At 40.9% G+C, this 26,068-nt stretch overlaps 1 protein-coding gene across 4 annotated transcripts in view; it reads right to left on the bottom strand.

Annotated features, from left to right (window-relative positions):
- The window catches only part of afg1lb (AFG1 like ATPase b), a 168,835-nt gene that overhangs the window by 92,481 nt on the left and 50,286 nt on the right, over nt 1–26,068 (bottom strand). For 2 of the 4 annotated variants that reach the window (XM_043687086.1, XM_043687085.1), the window contains exons 3-6: nt 21,112–21,163; nt 16,224–16,319; nt 6,446–6,547; nt 1,636–1,766 (exon numbers count right to left, since the gene is read on the bottom strand). In XM_043687086.1, the coding sequence (XP_043543021.1) occupies nt 1,636–1,766; nt 6,446–6,547; nt 16,224–16,319; nt 21,112–21,163 (381 nt within the window). The remainder of the gene's footprint in view (nt 1–1,635; nt 1,767–6,445; nt 6,548–16,223; nt 16,320–21,111; nt 21,164–26,068) is intronic. The other 2 variants (XM_043687087.1, XM_043687088.1) reach the window with 2 other exon arrangements.

Genomic DNA, 26,068 nt, shown 5'->3' with positions numbered 1-26,068 from the left:
GGAAAGTAGCTGAGAAAGAAGGTGATAGGTCAGAGGGGAAAGTGATGGATAGGTCCAGAGTGCGGTGCCGAGTTGCAGGTTTGGGGCTGGGATAATGTGGGGGATGGGGAAATGAGGAAGCTGTTGAAATTTACATTTATCTTGGGTGGTTGCAGGGTCCCAAGGCGGAATATGAGGCATTCTTCCTCCAGGAGTCGGGTGGTAGCTCTTTGGAGGTGGAGGAGGCCCAGAACCAGCAGGTCCTTGACAGAGTGGAGGGGAAGTTGAAGTGTTCAGCCACGGGGTGGTGGGGTTGGTGGTGCGGGTGTCCCAGAGATCTTCTCTGAAACGATCCGCAAGAAGGTGTCCTGTCTCCCTGGTGCAGAGGAGACCACACTGGATGCATTGGTAGAAGTACAGGTAAATTTTTGACGAATGTGAAAGGATCCCTTGGGGTCTTGGACGGAGGTGAGGGGGAGTGGTGTGGGCGCAGGCTTTGCACTTGCTACAGTGGCAGGAAAAGGTGCCAGGAGTGGGGTGTGGGGGGCTTGGACCTGACAAGGGAGTCACAGAGGGAATGGTCTCTCCGGAATGCTGATAAGGAAAGGGAGGGAAATATATCTTTGGTGGTCAGGTCCATTTCGAGATGGCGAAAGTTGGTGAGTGGGAGGTGAGGACCAGAGGGCTTGTGTTGCCTTGGGAGGGGTGATGTTCAAGGGTGGTGGAGCTTGAAGTGGAGGAGATGCGTTGGAGGGCATCAACCACTTGGGAAAGAAAGTAGCAATCAAAGAAGAAGGAGGCCATCTGCGACTTTCTGAGGTGGAATTGGACATCCTGGGAACAGATGCGGTGGAGAGGGAGGAACTGGGAATAAGGGATGGCATTTTTTACAGGAGGTAGGTGGGAAGACATGTAGTCTAGGTAGCTGTGGAAGTCGATGAGCTTGCAGTAGAAGACTGTGCTTATTTGGTCACCGGAGACAGTTATGGAGAGGTCCAGGAAGGGAAAGGAGGTGTCCGAGATGGTCCAGGTGAATTTGAAGTTGCGGTGGAAGATGTTGGTAAAGTTGATGAACTGTTCAATCTCCTCGTGGGAGCACGAGACGGCACTGATACAGTCATCAATGTAGCGGAGGAACAGATGGGGTGGTGGTGCCAGTGTATCCAAAAAATAGGCATGCATAGCTGGGTCCTATGCGAGTGCCCATGGCTACCCCTTTGGTTTGGAGGAAATGGGAGGATTGGAAGGAGAAGTTGTTGCGAGTGAAGACCAGTTCAGTGAGGCAAATGAGGGTGTCAGTGGAAGGGTACTAGTTGGGACGGCATGAGAGGAAGAGACGGAGGGCTTGGAGACCTTCATCGTGGCAGATCGATGTGTATAGGGATTGGACGTCCATGGTGAATGCAGTGTATGTGGAGGAGGAGTGTGAGCAAGTTTGCTTGTCTGATTTTAAAACTGGTGCTTACTGGCCATAAATCTATAAAGCAAAGCTTATTCATTACTCTTAATTCCCAACAGGACATTTGGAAAAGCTTAGTTAATGCTTTCCAAGTTCCTACATCTATTGATCTGAACATATGGATCAATATATTCTTAAGCTTGTCATTAAACTAGTACATTAACTAAATATATCTCATTAAAAAAAGTTCAAAATACCTGAAACTCATCAAAACATAACAGGCAGCTCTCATTACTGATTTCTGCAGCGATAGGTGCTATTGGATCATATGACTTGGCCATTAAGCCAGGTTTTCTTTTTGGCAAAGTCTGCTTTAACCGATGGATTCCTAGTGTAGCAAAGTGAAAAAACGGTTGTTATTCAGAGAATCTACATTGAAATCTGTTAAAAAAAAGTGTCTAGAACTAGACACAATGGTTATGGCATTTTGGTAATGCACTTCAAATTTAAGCAGCTAATCCATTTTATAATTAATAGAATCAGAAATTTCACATGTTCATGTGTATTTCCACCTTTAACATCAGGCATTTGGTCAAGAACAAGACACAGTAAGTTAGATCCTCAGCAAAAATAGAAGATAATGGAAATTATTGTGTTTAGACTATACTTGTCTCATATCCATTTTGCATTTTATTCTGTTTTCAGTCAGGCAAATCCACTGCATTTTTCTTATTTCATAAAATAAAAAGTTTCCCTCATTGAGCACTACATTTTCTGGTCTGGTTTGAATTACATAGAATGCACAGCACAGGGTCCATTAAGACCAAACTATTCCACTTGCAGACTCCTAGATTGCTGGATGATCGAGGCTGTACTTTGTCATAGTTAAAACATTTCAGAAGAAACTTTGTGATTCTAGAATGGCTGGAATGTGGAACACACTACTGTATGAAATTGTCAAGCCAACCGCTTGAAGGGATTGAAGGCAAATCTAGATAAGCACTTGAGAGAATAAAGAATAGAAGAAGCTTAATCAGCAGCATTGACCTGTTGGGCTGATGCCCAATTCTGTGCAGTAAATTCTGTACAACATATATTGCAAAACATAGTTCTGGCCCCAAAGCATGTTCCATTAACTGTTAATCATGAATACAATTTAACAGTGCGCATACTTTGTTGTGGCGACACAGAATTTGATCAGACAGTTACTTTGGAAAAATTAAGGAAGAAATTGTTAAAGCACCACAGATGCATGAAAATAAACTTCGATAACTAGTGCACAATCCATTTCATTGTAGGCTTCACTTTCCTTTCAGCAATGTTTAATAATGAATGGACAGTAGGGAAAACAATTGGGAAGTACTCTCATGGGAGAGAAATGGATTATGGGGAAAGAGCGGTTGACTTGGCAAGATAGTGAAATAGATAATTAGCACTGACAGCACAACAGTAATCTCTGCAAACAGATAGTCACTTGGAATGGTTAACAAATTACTTTGTTAAAGGCAAATCATGACAAATTTTATTGAATTCTACAATTTAGTATCAGGAATTGTTGAAGAGGGTGATGTAGTTGATGCTGTGAACTCTGAGAAGCTACTTGATGACCTGTCATAGAACAGACTTGTTAGGAAAATTAATGACCATGGGATCAAATGCATGAAAAAAAAGGCTAAGAATCAGAAAGCAAAACACAATAGTGAATAGTTGCTTGTCAAACTGGGGAAAATTAGTATTCTGGACTTAGATATAAGTTAAAATGTTACAGATAAGAAAATTTGAAAAAAGTAGTGAGAACAAAATGTTGGAGGCTTCAGAGGGACATAGGGAGAGTGATACCAATCTGCCATGAAACATCAGGCATTTGAAAAGGAGAGTAATGGGGAGCAATATTTAGGAAGAAACAACGGCTCTTCTGCAAAATTACTCGAAATGGAACGTAAATTTAAATGGAAGAATGTTTATGGAACACCACAGTAAGCAGGAGCTATCTGAAGCCTGAGAACCAGAGAGATGGATTAATGAAATAAGTACACGGTAACTAACATAAAACAGTTAACTGCACTAAAATAAATAAATGCTTCCGGGGTCTTGTGGAACAAACTTTTGGGGAAAGTAATTAGATAAAAATAGTGTTTAAAATCAGTAAGTAAAAGAAGGGGTATGCATTAACATGTTTATGAAAAAGAAACTCCTATCATAAAGTTGTGCCTTCTGCCCGAGAGCCATGATGAAGCAAAATAGTTAATTAACCAAAACTTGCTTTTAGGGGTAGGAAAACAAAGTTTTCATTATTTTTTCCTCCCCAAAAAAAGCCCCATCATGTCCAGGGATGGGCAGCCTAGGTGGGTTAGCTACTGTAAATGTGCAGTTACAGGGTTAGGCTGGTGGCTGGGTCCAGATTGGATGGTCTCCAGAGGGTGAGAATTCAATGGGCCAAATAGCCTCTTTCAGTTCTGTAGGGATTCTGTAATTCTACGTTACATTCACAAACATAACATCACACAAAGTTCCACCACATGATGGTGCTACCACCATTTTGGAGTCAGTTCCACACTGAGTTTATAAAATTTACAATACACTAGAAGATAAATGTTCTTGAACAGAAATTAAGTCCACACTTTTAGGAGAACTATATTTCACGCAACCATGCTTCATTAAACCCACCCCACTGATTACTAGGTCCCCATATTTATAGAAATTATTCCCACCCAACTAATATGTGCAGCCTGGTCTCCTTGTACCATTAATTATCAGGCATCCCTCTGATTACATTACATGAAAACAGAATTTACTTCCAGGATTCGCAGTTAACAAAGAAATAATACCGATATTGAAGGTCAAGTTGAATAGGTTGCCAAAGAAAAAGGAGATAACAGAATGTGCATAAACATCTTCAGGACATGGGTACATGAATAGGAAGGAATTTGAGGGATAAAGGCCAAATGCTGGAAAGTGGGACTAGATCAGTTTAGGCTATCTGATCAGTGTGGATGAGTTGAGCCGAAGGGTCTGTTTCCGTGCTGTATAATTCTATAACTCAACAACTCTATGATTACTTTTTCACATGGTCAGCAAATATCAATAGAAAATGGTTAGATTAAATTGCCTCTTTGTTAACATCTACATTTGGCTATTCAGTGCACTGATATCAAAGTTGTCTCTGTTCATAAAATGATCAACTGTATATAAATACACAGTCTATGAATCACAAATTCCATGCCTTTGTCGAACAATGTGCATGACCTTTGGTCAAACTTTACCTGAGATGCTTTCTAATAAGCCTGTCCAAAGTTGTTATCGTGGACAATTCTGGAGTAAGTGGGGCTTGAGTGCAACTCCCCTGGCTCAGGGTAGGGACACTAGCACTGCACCATTTGAGCCCATGACACTTTATCCTAAAATTGTTGTTAAATTTTTTTTATCAACTGCTTTTTTCAAATCAACGTGTTCAGAAATATTGTTATGCACTTCAGGAGTAGGTGAGATTTGAATCTGGGCCTCCCAGTGCAGTGGCAGTGTACCTACTCCTGCACTACAATGATGCCTTATACTTTAAGCCAATGTCACTGCCAAGATAAGGAACATTTGCTGAGGAAACTCAGCAAATATGAGTGAGGAAACTCATAGCTTATAATACATGAAGTTCAACTTGATTAAAACAACTTAAAAAGAAATAAAACAACTTAAAAAGAAGGGATTGCAAATTTAAAATGCTGAGGAGAACAAATTTCTTCTCAGAATCGTTGGAATTCATTTCCACAGAGAACAGTGGAGGCTGGGTCATAGAATATTGTCAATACCAAGTTAGACAGATCTTTTGACATACAAGGGAACCAAGAATCATGCTCAGGGATTTAACTGTTTGTTAAAAGGCAATACAGTAGTTGAGGACAAACGTTATTTGAGAACACATAATGCAACCTAATGACTCGTGGGGTGGTGAGTTGGGTGATGACCAGCTTTGCCTGTAATTTTCTTCCAGATGCACTGCACAATGGGCATACCACAATGGGCATGCTGATATCGATCATCATTACGGAATACTGGATACATGCAGTTGACAGGAAACGTTAGTGACAATATTGGTTTCCAAACTCCCACTTCAATAAATAGCAGTTAGAAGCTGAAAGTAGACTTCAGGTGACAATCAGATCAGCCATGATCTTATTGAATGATAGAGCAGGCTCAATGGGCTGAATAGTCTGCTGTTCCTTTTTCATGTTTTGTTTTGGTTCTTCAGGTAACTTTTATATTCACAAGTGAGGAATTTTCAGTGTTCAAAATATGCATAACTTCTTCAGGAACTTTAACAGCCCAAGATCAGGTGAAAGATGGTTAGCTGTGCAATCTTTTCTCTGTTTTGCCACAATATGATTATCCTCTTCAAATACTTTTAATGCGCCAAGATAACTTTTCCTGTTTCCACAGTAACAATTTCTTTAGCCTGAGTGCAACTATTTATCGCAAATTAGGAAGGTTCACAATTCTGGTCTCGTCAGCATTACCCAAACTTCATGGAACAGTAACTTGCTTAAAAAAAAGCTATTTTGCACCATGCAGCAAGAAGTGTGCTAAAATTGAGTAAACTCATTTTACATGATATTCTTAGAAGAGGACCTGTTTTTGCCTAGGCTCAGTACAAACACAGTCAAGGAAAATGATGGCAACAAATAAATTTTATTTACAAGGAAGTTCCTTTTTTTCCACAATTGTCTCTTCTGTCAATTGACATGCTTCCTGATCCAAAAGACTGAGACTTCACTTCTCCCAACTTCCATCAATGCTTCTCCAAACATTTTCAGAGATACTCAAGACTAACTCAGGATGATTATGCCATTTTCCATTTTGCCTTTCAGACAATACTTGCTCACTCGTTCTTATCCCATGATAGTAGCTGATTTAAAATTGAGAACTTCTTGCAGGTGAAACAATGGATATAAACCACCAGGTGAGCACTCTGTATTGCAAACAATCGGAGATTATTGATTTTATAGTATTTTTTGACCTTACATTACATCTATGCCAATATTCTGTATTTCTAGTGCTCAAGTTAGAATATCTTACTTTGATGGACATCCAGCATGAAACCATGAAAATGTACTCGACTTTTCCTTTTAACAGTTGCGTGGGAATAAAACAGGTCCATCACCATGGTCTTCCCCGTCCCTGTGAAAAACAAGAGACTTTGATCAATGAAATGTCTTTGTATTTTCTTTCAATGGCACAATTTATTTGATTGCAAAAGGGAATTAATGGCCTTAGTAGTACTAACACTAGATTATTAAAAAGCAACAAAGAACCACAAAGCAAGCAATAAAGAAAGATAGATTACAAATGCAAACTAACACAGAATATTAAAACAGGTTGGAAATGTTTTTATAAATATATAAAACAGAAAAGGGTAGCTAAAATGGACGTAGGTCCCTTGCAGGATGAGGAAGGGGAATTAACACTGGGTAATGCTGAAATGGCCGAGGCATGGAATAACTATTTTGTGTCAATCTTCACAATGGAGGATGTGTCTAACACGTTAGGGATACATTGGGAACTGTTGAGGTCGAGGGTAGTGTTGAGCAAAGTCGAGGGTTTAAAGGTAGATAAGTCCCCTGGTACTGATGGAATGCATCCCAGGGTGCTGAAAGAAATGGCACTGTGGATAGTAGATGCATTAGTGGTAATTTTCACTGGACTCCGGGCAGGTCCCGTCAGACTGGAGGACAGCGAATATCACGCCATTGTTTAAAAAAAGTGCAGGCAAAAGGCAGGCAACTATAGGCCAGTTAGCTTAACATCTGTAGTCAGGAAAATGCTGGAAACTATTAAAGAAGAAATAGTGAGACATCTGGATGGAAAGGGCTCCATCAGACAAATGCAGCATGGATTCAGGAGGGGAAGGTCGTGCTTGACAAACATACTGGAGTTCTTTGAGGATGCAACATGCAAGGTGGATGGGGGAGAACAGTGGATATTGTATACTTGGATTTCCAGAAAGCGTTCGATAAGGTGCCGTATGAAAGACTCACCCATAAGATGAGAATGCATGGAGTTGCAGGGAATGAATAGCACGGATAGAGGATTGGTTAACCAACAGAAAGCAAAGTTGGGATAAATGGATGTTTCTCTGGTTGAACACCAGTGGCAAGCAGAGTGCCGCAGGGGTTGGTGTTGGGCCCGCAACTGTTCATGATATGTATAAATGATTTGGAAGAGGAGACGAAATGTAACATATCCAGTTTGCTGATGACACTAAACTGAGCGGAAAGGCAAACTGTGCAGAGGATGTGTAATGTCTGCAGAGAGATTTAGATAGGTTAAGTGAGTGGGCAAGAGTCTGGCAGATGGAGTACAATGCTGGTAAATGTGAGGTTATCCACTTTGGAAGTGAAAATAACATCAGAGTATTATTTAAATGGTGAAAGTTGTGCAGAGGGACTAAGGAACGCTTGTACATTAAATTGCTAAAAATTGATTTGCAGGTTCAACAGGCAATCAGGAAGGCAAACAAAATATTGGTTTTCATTGCTGATTTGGAGATGACTGCGTTGGACTAGGGTGTACAAAGTTAAAAATCACACAACACCAGATTGAATTTAAGAGCAGGGAGGTTCTGCTGCAATTGTAGAAGGTGTAGGTGAGGTTGCAGGTGGATTATTGTATGCAGTTCTGGTCTCCTTACTTGAGGAAGGACATACTGGCTTTGGAAGTGATGCAAAGGAGGTTTACCAGGTTGATTCTCAAGATGAGGGAGTTACCCTATACGGAGAGGTTGAATCGCCTGGGACTGTACTCACTAGAATTTAGAAGGATGAGAGGGGATCTTATAGAAACATATAAAATTAGGAAAGGGATGGATAAGATAGGGTCAGGCAAGTTGTTTCAGCTGGTGGGTGGGACTAGGATTAGGGGACATGGCCTCAAGATTAGGGGGAGTAAATTTATGACAGAAATGAGAAAGAACTGTTTTTCCCAGAGAGTAGTGAATCTATGGCATTCTCTGCCCAAAGCAGCCGTACAGGCAGCTTCATTAAGTAAATTCAAGACACAGTTGGATGGGTTTTTGCATAGTAGGGGAATTAAGGGTTATGGGAATAATGCAGATAGGAGGAGCTGAGACGATGGATAGATCAGCCATGATTTTACTGAATGGTGGAGCAGGCTTGATGGGTCAAATGACTCCTCCTACTTCTATTACTATGAAACTATGAACTCAGAAACTCAAGTAAGGTTGTGGGGGACCCATGTTTGAATCCCTTCATGACAGATTATTGAATTTTAATTCAAAACAAATCTGGAATTAAGAGTCTAATGATGACCAGAAAACCACTGTCAAGTGACAGACAAACACATCTGATTCACCAACGTCCTTCAGAGAAGGAGATTGCCATCTGGTCCAGACCCAGAGCAATGACTTTTAAATGCTCTCTGAAATGGTCGAGCAAGTCAGTCAATTGTACCTATCGCTAGAAAGCAAAAAAGATATGAAAGTAGATGGAACAGCTGGCATCGACAAGCGCAAAACACCCCTGCCAAACCTGCAAAGTCCTCCTCACTAAAGTCTGAGGACTAGTGCTAAAGTGGAGAGAGCGGTCTCACAGACTGGTCAAAAAGCACAGCCTGATTTAGTCATAATCATGGAATCATATCTCAAACACAACGTCCCAGGCACCATCTCTGGACATGTCCTGTCCCACAGGCAGGACAGATTCAGCAGAGGTGGCAGCACAGTGGTGAACACTCAGGAAGTAGTTGTCCTGTAAGTCCTCATGATTCCAGACTCCATGAAGTCTCAAGGTCTCAGGTTAAATACAGGCAAGGAAACGTCCTGTTAACTGCCCGCAAACAGTCATCCTTCAGCTGATGAATTAGTGCTTCTCCATGTTGAATAACATTCAGATGATGCACTGACATTGGCAAAGGTACAGAATACGATCTGATTTGGAGATGACGGTGTTGGACTGGGGTGTACAAAGTTAAAAATCACACAACACCAGGTTGTAGTCCAACAGGTTGATTTGGAAGCACTAGCTTTCGGAGCACTGCTCCTTCATCAGGTGGTTGCATAGTAGGGGAATTAAGGGTTATGGGAATAATTCAGATAGGAGGAGCATTGTAAGACACAGAAATTATATCAAAAGTTTACAGTGTGATGTAACTAAAATTATATATTGAAGACAACCTGGACTGTTTGTTCAGTCTCTCAACTTTGAGAATGATCATGTTGGTTTCAATTTTTTCATATGTAAATTGCAAAACTTTTTCAAAAGTTACATTCTCAAGGGAACTTCAACAATTGGTGTCATGTCGGCCCAGATAATGCATTGAAGGTGTGAGCTGCCCTGTGTGAGACTGTCTGTGCCACAATGGTCAGACTGATTCTAATCTAAAAAACGGATTTACAGAATCTTACATGGATTCATGCAGTTTTTGAGCAAAGTTAAAATATAATTCTGCAAGTACAAATTTATCCCACAAACTCACGTGTATATGTGCATGTGGGTGTATGTGTTGGCGGGATTGGAGGCACGGGGGTGGGGTTGTGTGTCTGTGAGAGAGTGTGTGTGTACGTGTGTGAGTCAGCGTAAACGGATATAGCTCTGTGAGAGGGTGCGTGCGTGTGAGCATATGAGAGAGGGTCTGCATGAGTGAATGGGTCTGTGGGAGAGTGTGTGTTGGCGTGTGTGTGTGTGTGTGTTGGCGTGTGTGTGTGTGTGTGTGTGTTGCAATGGGGTCACCTGAAATGTGACATGAATCCAATATCCCGGTTGAGGCCATCCCCATGGGTACCAAACTTGGCTATCAGCCTCTGCTCGGCCACTTTTCCTTGTTACCTGTCCAGAAGTCCGCCTTGGAAGACGGTCACCCGTAGGTCCAAGGCCGAATGTCCCGGACCGCTGAAGTGTTCTCCGACTGTGAGGGAACGCTCCTAACTGTTGATTGTTGTGTGGTGTCCATTCATCTGTTGCCGTTGCCTCTGTTTGGTCTCGCCAATGTCCCATGCCTCAGGGCATGCTTGCCTGCAGCGTATGAGACAGACAATGTTGGCTGAGTTGCATGAGTACCTGCCACGTACATGGTAGGAGGTGTCCCCACGTGCAATAATGGTATCCGTGTCTTGCAGCGTCTACAAAGCCAAGGTTGTATGGTGTGGTCCTGAAAGCCGGGCAGTTTTCCAAAAACAATCATCTGTTTGATGTTTGGTAGTTGTTTAAAGGCGAAATGGATGCGTGGGGAAGTCTCGGCCAGGTGCTCATCCTCACTGATAATGCATTGCAGGCTGCGAAGAACATGGCGTAGTTCTTTCAGCTCCTGGGAAGTACTGGACAACGAAGGGTACCCTGTTGGTTGCAGCTCATGCCTGTCTCCTGAGGAAATCATTATGGTTTCTTGTTGTGGCGTGTCGGAACTGGCGGTCGATGAGTTCACCATCGTTCCCCGTTTTTTAAACTTTTTTTTTTAACCCCCACACTACTGCCTAACTGCAGTAGTGCTTATTTTTTTTTTTCCCCAGCACCATGGTGTGTGTGTGCAGGTGTGAGACACAGTGAAAGACACAAGGTGCACGAATCTTTATTCAGTTTCCACCAGCAGGAAGAAAGGAAACACCCGAGTGGCCAGTGACAAGCAGTGCCCTTCACATCAAAGGGCAATGTTGTGTGATCAAACAGTGAAGGGGAGGGCAGGGATTAAATCAAAATAGAGTTGGAGGGGGAAATAATGCACTCCACTCCATCTGGTGCCCACCTCTCCCTGAACAACTCCAGGGTATTGGTGGAGACCGCATGCTCCTTCTCCAAGGACATCCGGGCTCTAACGTAACCGCGGAAGAGGGGCAGGCAGTCGGCCCAAACGACCCCCTCCAAGGCCCATTGCCTGGACCTGTTTATGACCAGTAGCACTGTTCAGTACAGTGGCAAGATGGCTTTTGGACAATAATACACATTTGTGAGTTCACATTTCCAGCTGCTTAAATTCAGTTAGCAAATAAACCTGGAATTTAAAAAGTATTGGTTACCACTTAACTATCAAACTGCTGTCAGATTCACAAATATCCTTTAAACGTGGAAATCTTAGCTAGTCTGATTTCTATGTGACTCCAAATCCACAATAATGTAATGCATACTTAACTGCCTTCTGAACTGACCAAGCAAGTCACTCAAACAACAATGATTGCGTATGTAACTGGAAAGGTCACCCAATAGCAATTAATCTACGCATTGTATTTAGATGGAATAAATACACGAACAGAGAAAAGATTTTTGCACTAAAAATGGAGACAAGGACAACTGTTCTGACAGTTATTTTCATAGAATCCCAACTTTCCATCAATGCCCCAACCTCTTGCATCACTATCCTTACACATGTCTTTTCCCACATGCCTGAAGGCTCGCCAGAGATGACAGGTCAGTGGTGTATACCGTCAGGAGACAGTAATTCTGAGATTTCTCAACAGAACCTAATAATTGTCATAGGATTTGGAAAGATAAAGCTCATACTGATTAACACCTATTGCCCTCCCCACACTGATAAATCAGTCCTCCAACATGCAGAATTCCTCTAGGAAGTGCACCATGAGTAATGAGTAGGGCAAATAATTTCCTTGACATCAATCAAGCGAAAGCGAGGATTTCAAATGCTGGAGATTAGAGTAAAGAGTGTGATGCTGGAGAAGTTAAGCAAGTCAGGCAGCATCCAAGGAGCAGGAAAATCAACATTTCGGGCAAAGGGTCCTTCCTGGTAAAATGCTCTCGCCCAAAAGGTCAACCCTTTTGCTCCTCGGATGCTGCCCGACCCGCTATGCCCCTCCAGCACTACACCCTCGACTTCAACATCTATCAAACACAGTGCCTCAGTATTGCCACTACTGACCAGGTTGGGAGAGTTCTGAAGAGCACAATTGCTGAAAGGGGTTATATAACAGACAGAGAATCAATACCGGGAAAAATGCCAAAGTGACCTCATCCTTATAATCCATTCCATGCAGATGTATCTGTCCATGACAGTATTGTTAGGATTCAAGCACTGCCTCTTGACTGCACAGTCTTTGTGGAAATTAACTCCCATCTTCGAACTGAGGACATCCCCTTTCATGTTGTGTAGCATAAACATTGTGCTAAACAGATCAATAGAAGAGACTAGATCAAGAACAGATTTAGCAGCTCCAAATGGGATATACGTGAGGTACTCCAAACATCAGCAACAGCAGAAACCATATGCCACCACAATATGTAATTTGATGGCCAAGCAAAGCTTCACTTCAGTAAAGCCTTTGATAAGGTTCCACATGGTAGGCTGTTGGAGAAAATGCAGAGGCATCGGACTGAGGGTGATTTAGCAGTTTGGATTAGAAACTGGCTTTCTGAAAGGAGGCAGAGTGGTGACTGATGGAAAATATTCAGCCTGGAGTCTGGTTATTAGTGGTGTGCCACAAGGATCTGTTTTGGGACCTACTGCTGTTTGTCATTTTTATAAATGACTTGGATGCAGGCATAGGTGGATGGTTAGTAAATTTGCAGATGACACTAAAATCAGTGGAGTGGTGGACAGTGTGGAAGAATGTTACAGATTGCAGGGGACTTGGATAAACTGCAAAATTGGGCTGAGAGGTGGCAAATGGAGTTCAATGCAGCTAAATGTGAGGGGATTCACTTTGGGAAGAATAACAGGAAGGCAGAATACTGGGTCAACGGAAAGATTCTTGTTGGTGTGGATATGCAGAGGGATCTTGGCGTCCATGTACATACATCCCTGAAAATTGCCACCCAGGTTGATAGTGCTGTTCAGAAGGCAGACAGTGTGTTAGGTTTGGTTGATAGAAGGATTGAGTTCCGAAGCCGTAACGTTATGCTGCAACTATACAAAACGCTAGTGTGACCGCACCTGGAATATTGAGTACAGTTCTGGTCGCCCTGCTACAGGAAGGATATGGAAGCATTGGAAAAGGTGCAGACAAGATTTACCAGAATGTCGCCTGGTCTGGAGGGAGGTTCTTATGAGGAAAGGCTAAGAGACTTGGGTCAGTTCTCATTGGAAAGAAGAAGGCTAAGAGGGGATTTGATAGAGCCATACAAGATGATCAGAGGATTAGATAGGATAGACAGTGAAAATCTTTTTCCTAGGATGATGATGTCAGCTTGTATGAGGGGGCATAACTACAAATTGAGGGGTGATAGATTTAAGACAGATGTCAGAGGCAGGTTCTTTATTCAGAGAGTGGTAAGGGCGTGGAATGCCCTTCCTGCCAATGTAGTTAATTCAACCACATTAGGGAGATTCAAACAATCCTTGAATAAGCACATGGATGACGATGGGATAGTGTAGGGGGATGAGTTCACAGGTCGACGCAACATTGAGGGCCGAAGGGCCTGTTCTGCGCTGTATTGTTCTATGTTCACTTTATCATTGACATCAAGCCTGGTTTCATGAGAAATGTATAAGGAACAGCACCATCTAAAAATAAGATACTAATCTGGTGAAACTTACAGAGGCAAATGATTTCCATGACTAAATCACCAATCAAACCTGTTTTATAGTTACATCTAATTGCAACTGATGGTGGACAATAAAACAGCTAACTTAAGGAGATGGCTCAATGAATGTCTCTATTATGATGCAGCCCAACATCTAAATGCAAAAGACAGAGGTGAGGAATTCTAATTAACTTTCACAACAGTGCAATGTACCCACTCAGAATGCAGTCATGCAGCAGCATCCAAAGGTACTATGCAGGCCTTATTCGAGGATAAATAACACATACATATGATTACATAAAAAGCGACAAACATGCAACTAAAATTTTAAATGGAACATTAACCATTTGATGATCCATTTTAGCCTCCTCTGAAGGAACCCAGCATCAGATACCAGTTTTCAGCAAATTCAATTTGGTTTGAGATACCAAAATATGGCCAAGCATGCTCTAAACAGCAAAGTCCGAGTTCAACAACACCCCTGTTGTAGAACCCAAGAACCGTGGTGCAGAACTGTGGTGCACCCTTAGCCAAGCTCTTCCATTTACTGTAACACTGGCATCTATCCCACAAGGTTGAAAACTGGTCTGACTGAAATTTGTCCACAACTCCTGTACAGCCAACAATCAACCTTCAGTCTCCTCTCAATGATCAGCAAACTGATAGAAAAATTGCTACAGGACAGCTACAAATAGATGCTCAGTTCAGGTCTGCCAAGATCACTTGTCTCCAAACTTCATTTCAGCATTGGTTCTGTTCGGAGGTTGAAGATGTGTACTGTACCTTAAGAGAGAGTGAATGTTGTTCTAAACTGAGAGATTACAAGCACCTCTGTATATGACTGGATAGCTGTCCCAGAGTGTACTGGAAAATTGAAAATATGTAAATTTTGGCTGTAAAATGGATACCTGAATTTTGGTTGCTGTTTTGACAACAATCCAAATTTAACCAGTTTAAATTATGCCCCAGCATACTAAAACCTAATCGACTTTGAATTTACTATTTTGCCAACCAATGAGTCAATCCGATGTTGGGGAGGTATAAAATGCAGACCTTTTGAAAATTGGTCAGAGAGCAACTGCCATCGAGACAGAAATGCACAGAGAGCTAACATCTTGCTCTCCAACAAATTAGGAAACACTCTCTGTCATATCTTTTCATATAGAGGTGTTAAAGGGTTAATTTGCTGACATGCAAGAAACTGGATGTCGGGGGAGGGGTTTGTTTTTCGGTCTTGCAGACAGGATGTGACAATCTAATCATATTTTGGTAATGCTACAGTTTAAAGGAATAACCTCATCTCACACTGTTATAAGGAATAATCTCAACATATTGTTTCCGGAAATAATCTAATCAATCTACATTGTTTTTGGGTGGCATGTGACAATGGGGGAGTGACAGGGGATTGTGTCTTGTGTGCATGACTGACTGTGATTTAAAACCCTGTATGAAGGGAGAATGATTCCCTTGATCAGAAAGCCTCGCTTGACGTGTTCCACAAGCATCGTGAAGAGTGTTAAATCATCCTCTAAAAGCTTGTACTTGCTGAAATAAACTATGGCGGCTCACAGATGTTGGTGTATTACAGTTGCATCAAGCGTGTAGGAATCTCAAGAAGGGAACCTAACAATTTGAAACATACTCACAGTAAAAAGAAAGACAATGACACAGGGAGATCATCAGCTGGAAGAAGAAAGATACAGAAGATGACATCAGCTGTGCGGTTTTGAAACTAAGTTGATGTAATTTTAATAAGTGTTTTATTGGAACAGCATATTGTTATAAATGTGGAGGCAGATAATAAGCAGTTAAGAGAAAGGGGGGCTTAGAATTGTGAATAGTTGTTTAATATTCATTTTTACACTTGAAAAATAAACTGATGTTATTTTCTTTAAATAATGGAATTTCTGAGTTCTCTGCCACTCATTTTAATAGGTTGCAAGGCGAGGTTAGCTTTTCTGAGTGTTTGGTTTAATTAACAGAGGGGTTCACCTCTGTGTTGTAACAGTTCAAACATAGATAAAAAGAACATAATAGTAGTCAAGGCAAGTATCAGTGATCTTGATGACACTTTTTTAAACTAATTCAGCACAACAGCACCATTAGAATACTCATGTTATTCTGGATTGGCAGAAACATTTTACTTTTCAGATTCCTACCTAACACAAAAGAAGGCGGTTGTGGTCGTTGGAACCTAAACATCTCAGCCTCAGGACTTCACTGCACAAGTTCCTCAGGGCAGGAACTTGGCCTAATTATCTTCAACTGTTTCATCAATAACCCTCACTCCATCATAAGGTCTGAAGTGGGGATGTTCATTATTTGCACAATGTACAGCATTATTTGCAAATCTACACATAATGTTGCATACCTACCACCATATCTAGCATCATCATCTTTGGATTTTCTACCGTCAACACTTTGGTGGTCAAACTTCACCAGAAACATATCTGTATTAGCCAATGTAAATACTGTGAATAAAAGAGCAGATAGAGGCTGGGCATTACATGGAGTCCCTCACCAAAGCTTTTTCACTACTTCGAAACCATTAGTTAGGATCAGGATTGAATATTCGCCATTTACGTGGATGGGTGCCTCCAAGTTATCCATGATAAAATAGCCTGTTTGACTGATATCCCATTCATCAACTGAATATTCACTCCATTCTCAAAGTGATACAACACAGCTAAAAAGTATACCATCTACAGGCTGCACTGCTGCACCTCCCAATCCCCAAGTTTTAATGGCAGCAAGGAAAAGTGCAACCTACGCATGGGAACACCTCTACTCCCCAATGCCCCTCAAAGTAATATGCTATCCCAATTTGGAAATATATTGCTAGTCATTTACTGTTACTCAGTTGAACTCCTGGAACCCCTTATCTAATATCAGAGTGCAGTTAGGAGTATTTTTGCAACATGGAGTGTTGCTGAAGAAAGTTGATTTTGCCATGAATGGAAATAAAAGTTAATTAAAAACTAATGATACTGTTGTTGTCCCTTTCACACACACAACTTTGGTTGCAGAGATGATCTTAGTTCTGTGGATGAAGATACGGAATCAGTTTGGGTAAAGATTATAAATAATAAAGGCAAGAAGTCATTTGTGGCAGTTGATTCTAAGCAATCAGAGTTTAGGGGAGAGTACAGTGGAAGAAACAATAGAAACTGGTGAGGGTAGTGATTGGGACCAGGTGGATCTCGTTGTTGATTGGGGTTGTTAACCTAGGCCAATCACAAAAGCCTCAGCTGACTAAAATAACCAGGTGATCAGTTGAGGACTGACTCCGAGCTGGCTGGTTGTAGCCAGTGTACTGTGCACTACCAAATAAAGGATGATTTGGTGAAAGAAACTGGCCTCTGTGTGGTTATTTCAGAGACCATGAGTGATTTTAATCTACATATACATTGGATGAATAAAACTGACAGGAGGAACTTGGAGAACAAATTCATGGAGTGTTTTTGAAGCACTTTCTTGCAGCAGCAGAACTAACTAGAATGCAGGCTGTCCTAGATTTGGTAATGCACAATGAAGCAGGTTTAATTCATGACATTATTATTAAAGACAACCTAAAGTAGCTTTAATCACAATATAAGTGAATTTCACAATCAATCAGGTTGAGGGAGAGAAGAGTAGATCTCAGGTTTAAATTGAAGTGCAGTTATGAAGGAATGATAACAGAGCTGGCTAAAGCTAACTGAAAAGTTAAATTCCTGTCACTATCGCTGAACCTAAGTATTTCAGAACACTATGAACAAATACATTCCAGTGAAAAAGAAAGATTCTAAGGGAAGGATGCACCATCTGTGGGCGGCATAGTGGCACAGTGGTTAGCACTGCTGCCTCACAGCGCCAGAGACCCGGGTTCAATTGTGTGGAGTTTGCACATTCTCCCCGTGTCTGCGTGGGTTTCCTCCGGGTGCTCCGGTTTCCTCCCACAGTCCAAAGATGTGCAGGTCAGGTGAATTGGCCATGCTAAATTGCCCGTAGTGTTAGGTGAAGGGGTAAATGTAGGGGTATGGGTGGGTTGCGCGACGGCAGGTCGGTGTGGACTTGTTGGGCCGAAGGGTCTGTTTCCACACTGTAAGTAATCTAACCTAATCTAATCAATGCAGAAAAGAAAGATATATTAAATTTGTATGAACAAGTATAAAAATTGGAAGTAAAAGCATAAAATTCCACAAGGATGTTAAAAGATGGCAGGTCAAAAGATTGCACAGCATATAAAGATAACAAAGAATGACTAAAAGCTTAATAAGGTGGGAGAAATTCAAAAGTGAGATAAAGCTAGTTAGAACTGTCATAATGGATAACTAGCGCTTCTATAGAGAAGTAAAAAGGAAATGAATAAGTGAATGTTGCTTCTTTAGAAAAAAGAATCTGGGAAATTAATAATGAAAATAGGGAAAGGGATGATGAATAGAAAAGAGTAGAAACATATAAATGTAGAGGAAGAGAAGGCCATGTGGCCACTGAGCACACATAGCACTCAAACATATTCACAGTTGTTCCTCTACCTGTCTATCTCATACTCTTGCTCTCGGCCCCTTGAAACTTCAGCTTCTAGAAATCTATTTCTTTCTTAAAGGTATTCAGTGACTTCCGTAGCCTTCAGTGGTTAAGAATTCACCAGGTTCTCCATCTCAGTGAATACATTTCTCCTCACCTCAGTCCAAAATGGCCTAGATATTTTCTTAGGTAAGGAGACCACAAGTACATAAAATATTCCACGTGTGGTCTCATCAAGGTCGTGTACAGCTCCAATTCCTTGCTTCTGTACTCCAACCATTTTGCAACAAAGGCCAACATACCAAATGCCTTTCTAACTGCTCGCTGCATCTGCAAACTTGCTCTCAGTGAACAGAAGAAGGACACCCAGATCATTTGGACCTCAATATCTACGAATTCATCACCATTTAAATACTCCTCTGCCTTCTATCTTTCCTACTAAAATTGATAGCAGCACACTTATCCATTCACTCAACTTGTCTAAATCACCATGAAGCCTCTTTACATCCTCCATACCATTCACAATACCACTAAACCAGCAACGGTGGAAGTATTGCACTTGATTTCCTCATGCATCTCTTTTACTGCAGAGGAGAAAAACAGCATTCTGGAAATAATTGTGATTCGGAATCTGAAAGGGAGTGAGGAACTAAAACAATTAAAATCACCAAAGAAACAAAAATAAAAAAAGAGTGCTGACAAAACTTTTAGCATTAAAATCTGACAAGTTCCCTGGTCCTGATGGACTTCATCCTGGTTGTAAAAGACAGCACATGTGAAGACATTAGATGGATTAGTATTAATTTTCCAGAATTCCCTGGATTCTGGAAAAGATTAGAAGATATCAAAGAGAAAGAGGTACTATAGACCAATTAGCCTAACATCTGTCATGTATTTATCCAAATGTCTATTAAACACTGTAATTGTACCTGCATCTATCACTTCCTCTTGCTCTTCATGTCACATACTAACCACTCTCTGTTAAAAAAACTGCCTCTCATGTACTTTTTAAATTATTCTCCTTTCATCTTAAAAATATACCCCATGGTTTTGTACTCCCCCATCTTACAGAAAAGACTTCATCTATGCCCTCCATGACTTTATAAATCTCTGTGAGACCACCTTTCAAACTCCTACATCCCAGTGAAGGAGGTCCCAGTCTATCCAGCCTCTCCTTATAACTCAAGTCCTCCATTCCTGGCAATATCCTGGTAAATCTTTTCTGAGCCCCCTCCAGTTTAATAAAATCCTTCCTATAACAGGGTGACTCGAACTACACACAGTACTCCAGAAGAGGTCTCACCAATGTCCTGTACAAACTCAACATAACATCCCAACTCCTGTACCCAAAGGTCTGAGTAATGAAGGCAAACGTGCTAAATGCCTTCTTCATAATCTACCTGTGCTTCAAATTCCAAAGAGTTATGTATCTGAACCCATCTGTTTCTCTTCTACTACATTACCCAGGACCCTGTCCTTCTTTGTGACTTCAAAACAAAGCATACCTCCTCTAGTCAGTTCTGTCGAGCACTGCTTGCTGGGATATCATGAAACAAACAAAGTAAATTAAAGAAATTTGTGTCTATCACACTAACGAATAAAGACAGTGAAAAGAACATTGTTCGGCCTGCAGCCTTGTTATCCCCATGAAATTAAACATTATAAACAGTATTGAAAAAAATAGAACATGGTATCCCTCACGCAAATTTCGCAGTGACTATTTTTGAAGACTGCTGCTCTATTTCTACATTACCACAGTTCAAGTATTTTGGCATCAAGAAGCTTTTCTTTTGTTTCCTCCCATTATGAAGATCTGAAGTTTCATTCAGTTTATTCTGTTCCATTATTCTAACTAGTGTAAAGTTCAAATACTCAATGGACTGAATATATTCAAATTGGACACCATTCAAAAATAAAGTCGCCACTTGGGACAACTTGGGGAAAGCAATTTTAAAAATGTGAAGTGACCTCCTATGGCATACCTCACAACAATTCGGAATAAGTTCCAATTATTAGACCCAATGAATAAGCCAAGCTCTATTTTCTGGTACCTGGGATCGTTACTAATATTTTGGTGAAAGATAGTCCTCTGGTTTTAATAGCACTGGAAACAATTCGTCTGGAATTTGGCACCAGTAGAAGGTTGGTGACCTTCAGGCGGTTACCTGGTGCTGCTATTAAATGTCGCATAAGCAACAGAAGGCTATGCTACACAACATAAATCACTTGCATTGTACTAGGAACATTTAAAATCTAACATTTTATTAATTACCTTTCATCTTTCTAAATAAAAAGAATACTGGAAAAGCTGAATCTACAACATAGTCAGAGTGTTACATCTGCACACACTTTCTGCCGTGATTATTTAGTTTGCTTCTTTGGCTCATTCAAACTAAACTGTAGAGAATCTTGCATTTCTAACCTACTCACTCCACTACTCTGCTTTCCAAATTGCTGTAAGTTTTGATTTTTAACAATAGCTTTTGACACTTTTATAAAACAATCCGATTTTCTCAGTATAGAACAGAAAATTTTAAAATGAAAAGTGAACAATGCCTGCACACTCTGCCAAAAGATCCATAGACTCAAATCTCACTTCATCTGATCTGACAGCACAATAGAAGATCAGCTAATGCAGTATAATTATGTTTGAAATGTATGAGAAAAACAAAAATCAGTCAAATCAACAGTAGCCATAAATCAAATGGCAGCTTAACATGCCTGGGTGCAGACACAATTATAATCAAGACTTACCAACATCTCCATACACATAAAGGCCTTTTGGAGGTATAGATCTTTCAAAAAACTGCAAACACAACATAAGGAACAGACATTTTCAGTGGTCGTTAAGCAAAATGAAAAGCACTGTACATATTTTCCACTTTTTAAAATGTTATTCTGCTCTCAATTGATTGTTTCATTCGGAGCTAACCATTGAGACAAGGACATGAAAACACAAGAGGGGTATGTATGGAATGGATGCACATATACAGCAAAGATAAGCCTGAGATACAAAATTGGAAGGTGGACCTCAAGCACACACAAAATGAAGGACCCCACAACTGGGAGAGGAGTGGGGAGGGAAGGAGGCCAAGGGTGGGGAGAAGAGTTCAAGCAAATGGGGTTAGTGAAAGAGACAGGGGACAGGAATGACAAGCGAGAGAAAATGAGGAAAGTACAGACGGATACGAAAGAGAGACAGATAGAAAAACAAAGATAAAAAAAGTAGACAAACATCTAGGCCAGATGAAATGTATCCCAAGTTGTTGAGTAAGGCAAGGGAGTAACTAACAGGGCTGTTGCCAATAGTTTTCAATTCCTCCCTCAGCAGAAGAGAGGTGCAAGAGGACTGGAGGACAAGCAGTGTGGTACCATATTCAAGAAGGGAGCAAGGGATAACCAGGAACATACAGGCACATCAGTCTAGCCTCATTGGTGAGGAAACTATTAGAAGCAATTCTGAGCGACAGAATTAATCTGTATTTGGAGAGGCAGGGATTAATCAAGAACAGTCAGCGTTTGTTAAGGGGAGGTCATATCTGACCAACTTCATTGGATTTTTCAATGAGTTGATCAGGTGTGCAGAACAAGTCTACTTGCACTTCAGAAATTATTTTTGTAAGGTCCTGCATGGGCCACTGATAACAAAGCTAAAAGCCCATGAGATCCAAAGAAATTTAGCAAATTGGACAAAGTTGTTGAAAAGACACATGGGATACTTGCCTTTATTATCAAACATACAGAATTTAAGAGGAGGGAGGTTATGCTGGAACGGTATAAAATGTTAATTAGGCCACAGTGAGAGTATTATGCGAAGTTCTGAAATCCATATTATAGGACAAATATGACAGCACTGGAGAGGGTTCAGAGGTGATTTTTCAGTATGTTGCCTGGGCTGCAGAGATTCAGTCATGAAGAGAGATTGGATTGACTGGGGTCATTTTCCTTAGAATAGAGGAGATTGAAAGGATCAAGATGTATAAAATGATGAGGGTCATAGACAGGGAGTAAGAGAGAGCGCAAGCGAGAGAAAATGAGGAAAGTAGGCACAGGCCCTTCTTCAGGAATTCCTGACCTGCTGTGCTGTTCCAGCAATAAAGTTTCAACTTTGATCTCCAGCATCTGCAGACCTCACTTTCTCCTCATATATTAGTTAAGGCCATATAAAAAGAGAGCTTTAAGCAGTACATAAGTCATCTGATTAAACAATTACTTCACACACAATAAACATGTTCCAACAATAGTAATTTATAATCAAATAACACTATCAATACAGAAAAGTGTTCAAAGGCGCCTGACAGGAGCCTTATTCAATAAAATTGGACATCAGACCACATAAAGAGCCATAAGGCAGATGACAAAAGATGGTCAAAGGACTATGTTTTACAAAACGTATCAGAAGAGAAAAAAAGACAGACAAATGAAGGGTTCATGAAGGGATTGCACTGACCAGGGCCTTAGTAGCTGCTGAAAGCATTGCCACCAACAAGAGTTATTTTAAAGTGTCCAGGATATAGAGAAGCACCAAAATTAGTGCAAAATTAACATTTTTCAGGAACTATGGTTATAGAAAGTTACAAAGATAGAGACAGGCAAGACATTTGATGGATTCAAAACCAAGAAAGAAAATTTAAAAATGTATGTGTTCCTAAATCCTAAGCAAATGTCAGTCAAAGAGCCCAGTGATGATGGGTGAGTGGACTTGTGTGCATTGAGACACAGAAAGGAGATATGAAGGACCTGAAGTGTGTAGCAAACAGAGCATGGGAGCAGGATAGCCAATACAGAGTTGTACAGCATGGAAACAAACCCTTCGGTCCAATTCATCCATGCCGACCAATAGTTGATTCCAAGTATGGAGGGATATTCTTTTGAGGACTGTTATTATTTGTTATTTATATAAACGATTTGGATGAAAATTTAGGAGGCATAGTTAGTTGGTGCCATGTGATGAACACCAAACTTGGTAGTTATAGTCAACAGTGAAGAAGGTTATCTAAGATCAAAAAGAGAGCTTGATCAATTGGGCCAATGGGCTGAAGCGTGGCAGATAGTGCAAACAAGGGCAAAACTTACGTAGTTAATGGCAGAGTCCTGGGTAATGTTGTCAAATGGAGAGACTTAGGGGTTCAGGTACATAGGTGCATCCCAAGTAGAGAGGGTGGTAAAGGTAGTATTTAACACACTTGCCTTCATTGCTCACAGCATTGGGTATCAGACTTGAGAAGCATGTTGAGGTTGTACAGGACATTGGTGAGGCCCCCTTTGGAGTAACATGTACAGTTCTGGTCTGCTATAAGAAGATTATTATTAAATTGGAGAGGGTTCAGAAAGGATTTACCAGGATGTTCCTGGGAATGGAGGGTTTGAGCTAGAGTGAGGTGCTGAATAGGCTGGGCTTCTTTCCCCCGGAGGATCGGAGGTTGACGGGTAACATCATAAAGATTTATAAAATCATGAGGGGCATTGGTAAGGTGAATAGCAAAGATATTTTCCTTAGGGTGGGGGATTTCAAACTAGGGAGAATATTTTGTAAGATGAGAGAAGACAGACATAAAAGACATACAGAGGATAGTTCGTGTGTGAAATAAACTGCCAAAGAAAGTGGTAGATGCAGGTACAGTTATAACATTTAAAAGACATTTGGAAGGTATATGAATAGGAAAGGTTTGGAGGAATATGGGCCAAATGCAGGAAAGTGGGACTAGAGTCGTTTAAGAAACTTGGTCGGCATGGACAAATTGAACCAAAGAGTCTGCTTCTGTGCTGTAGCACGCTGTGACTCTATGAGGGGTGGAGTAGTTTAAGCTTGTGCTCAATCGAATTTAGAAGAGCAAGTGGAAACCTTATTGCCACATAAGATTCTTAAGGCATTTGACATGCTAGATGATTAAAGATTGTTTAGCTTTGTGGGAGAGTTCAGAATCAGAAGGCATAATCTCAGAGTAACAGGCTGCTCACTTTAGACACAGATTAGGAGGAATTTCTTCTCTCAAAAGGGGTGTTAATTTGTGGAATTCTTTACCATAAAGGACTGTCAAGGCTGAGTTGTTAAGTATGTTCAAGAGCTGATAAGGACAGATTTTTAAGCAATAAGGGAATCAAAGGTTATGGGGAACAGCAACAAAGTGGAGTTGAGGATTTTCATCAGGGATTTTGCTCGAAACGTCAATTTTCCTGCTCCTCGGATGCTGCCTGACCTGCTGTGCTTTTCCAACACCACTCTGGTCTAAACTCTGGTTTCCAGCATCTGCAGTGCTCAATTTTGCCTACCTTAATGTCTTACCATGCGTCTCACCATCAAGTTTTGGTGACACCTCTTGGGAACCACCTTGAGACGCTATTACTCTTTTAAAAGTGCCATACAAATGCAAATTGTTCTGGGATCGGGTGAGAGGATTATCAGCAAGGATACCTGTCGAATTCTCTATTTGTCTTTGAATAATACTATCGAATATTTAAACATCGATTAACAGGCAGAACAAAAATCTAATCTGAAAATATTGAAAAACCAGAAAATCCTCACTACTAAAGTGGTATCAACTTACCACATATTCAAGTTTCGCTCTAGGACTTAAACACACCAGCCACTACCTCAGATGCAAGCATGTTGGCAAATCATATAAAACTGACACACAACAGAATTTATTTTACATGGGAGGGAGATTTTATAATTATGAACCTAGTATTATGCTAAATATTCTTATGAAAGTTTATAAGTAAGTTTATTTCAACTATAAATTCAAAATTAGTTTTCCTGTCACAAGTTCGAAACATTTGATCTGAGTGAAATTCTGGAAGTGTTCTTTAATTTACAAGATTAGCAGCAAAACAGTATCAATATTTTTGGAAATGACATACAAATGTAGTGTATATTTCATCAACTGATACAGTAATTGCTCATTTTCTAGTAGTGTTATCATAAGCTACTTTCTTTTTCCATATTAATGAGAGTATGAAAGATGCCTATTTAGTTGTCATGATTATTTCCCTGTCATTAAGGTGAAGATGTCATAAATGTTTCACTGATATTGTAATTGAACAATAAGCTCCTAAAGGCTACATACTTGAATTTTCATGGGCTGTCGACACTCTAAATAATCAGTTCCCTGTCACCAACTGTTTCAATTTTCCTTTCTCACTTACCCCGTCTAACAAGTATTTTATATTGGAGCATTGACAAGCCCGGAGTAGCTGCATAATTTTACAGGTATTAGTTGCCAAATGGCCAGGCTTGATATCAGAGCCCAGAGCGCACATGCAATGGGTAGAATCTTGTCTCAAAAAACATGTGTGGATGGCAGCCTAAAAGCAGAACGTATTTCCCTACAGGGACAGTTTCCTCATCCAGCTATGTTATTCTCAGTGCATTGTATATTCACGTGTGGGCGAAACACCAAGTTTTATGGACAGGTGAACAGCAGGTTTTGTCCCCTGCCAGGTCCTTCCAGACTCCACATTTAAAAAACACACGAACAGATCATCCTTCGTCATTTCCTCCACCTCCAAATGGACCCCACCACCAAGGACATATTTCCCTCCCCACCCCTATCAGCTTTCCGGAAAGACCACTCCCTCCGCGACTCCCTTGTCTGATCCACACTGCCCACCAACCCAACCTCCACTCCCGGCACCTTCCCCTGCAACCGCAAGAAAGGCAAAACTTGCGCCCACACCTCCCCCTCACTTCCCTCCAAGGCCCCAAGGGATC

The sequence above is a fragment of the Chiloscyllium plagiosum genome, chromosome 3 (genome assembly GCF_004010195.1).
Source record: "Chiloscyllium plagiosum isolate BGI_BamShark_2017 chromosome 3, ASM401019v2, whole genome shotgun sequence".
Taxonomy (NCBI): Eukaryota; Metazoa; Chordata; class Chondrichthyes; order Orectolobiformes; family Hemiscylliidae; genus Chiloscyllium; species Chiloscyllium plagiosum.
Note: the sequence above shows the minus strand (reverse complement) of the source record. Positions and strands in the feature narration are given on the sequence as shown.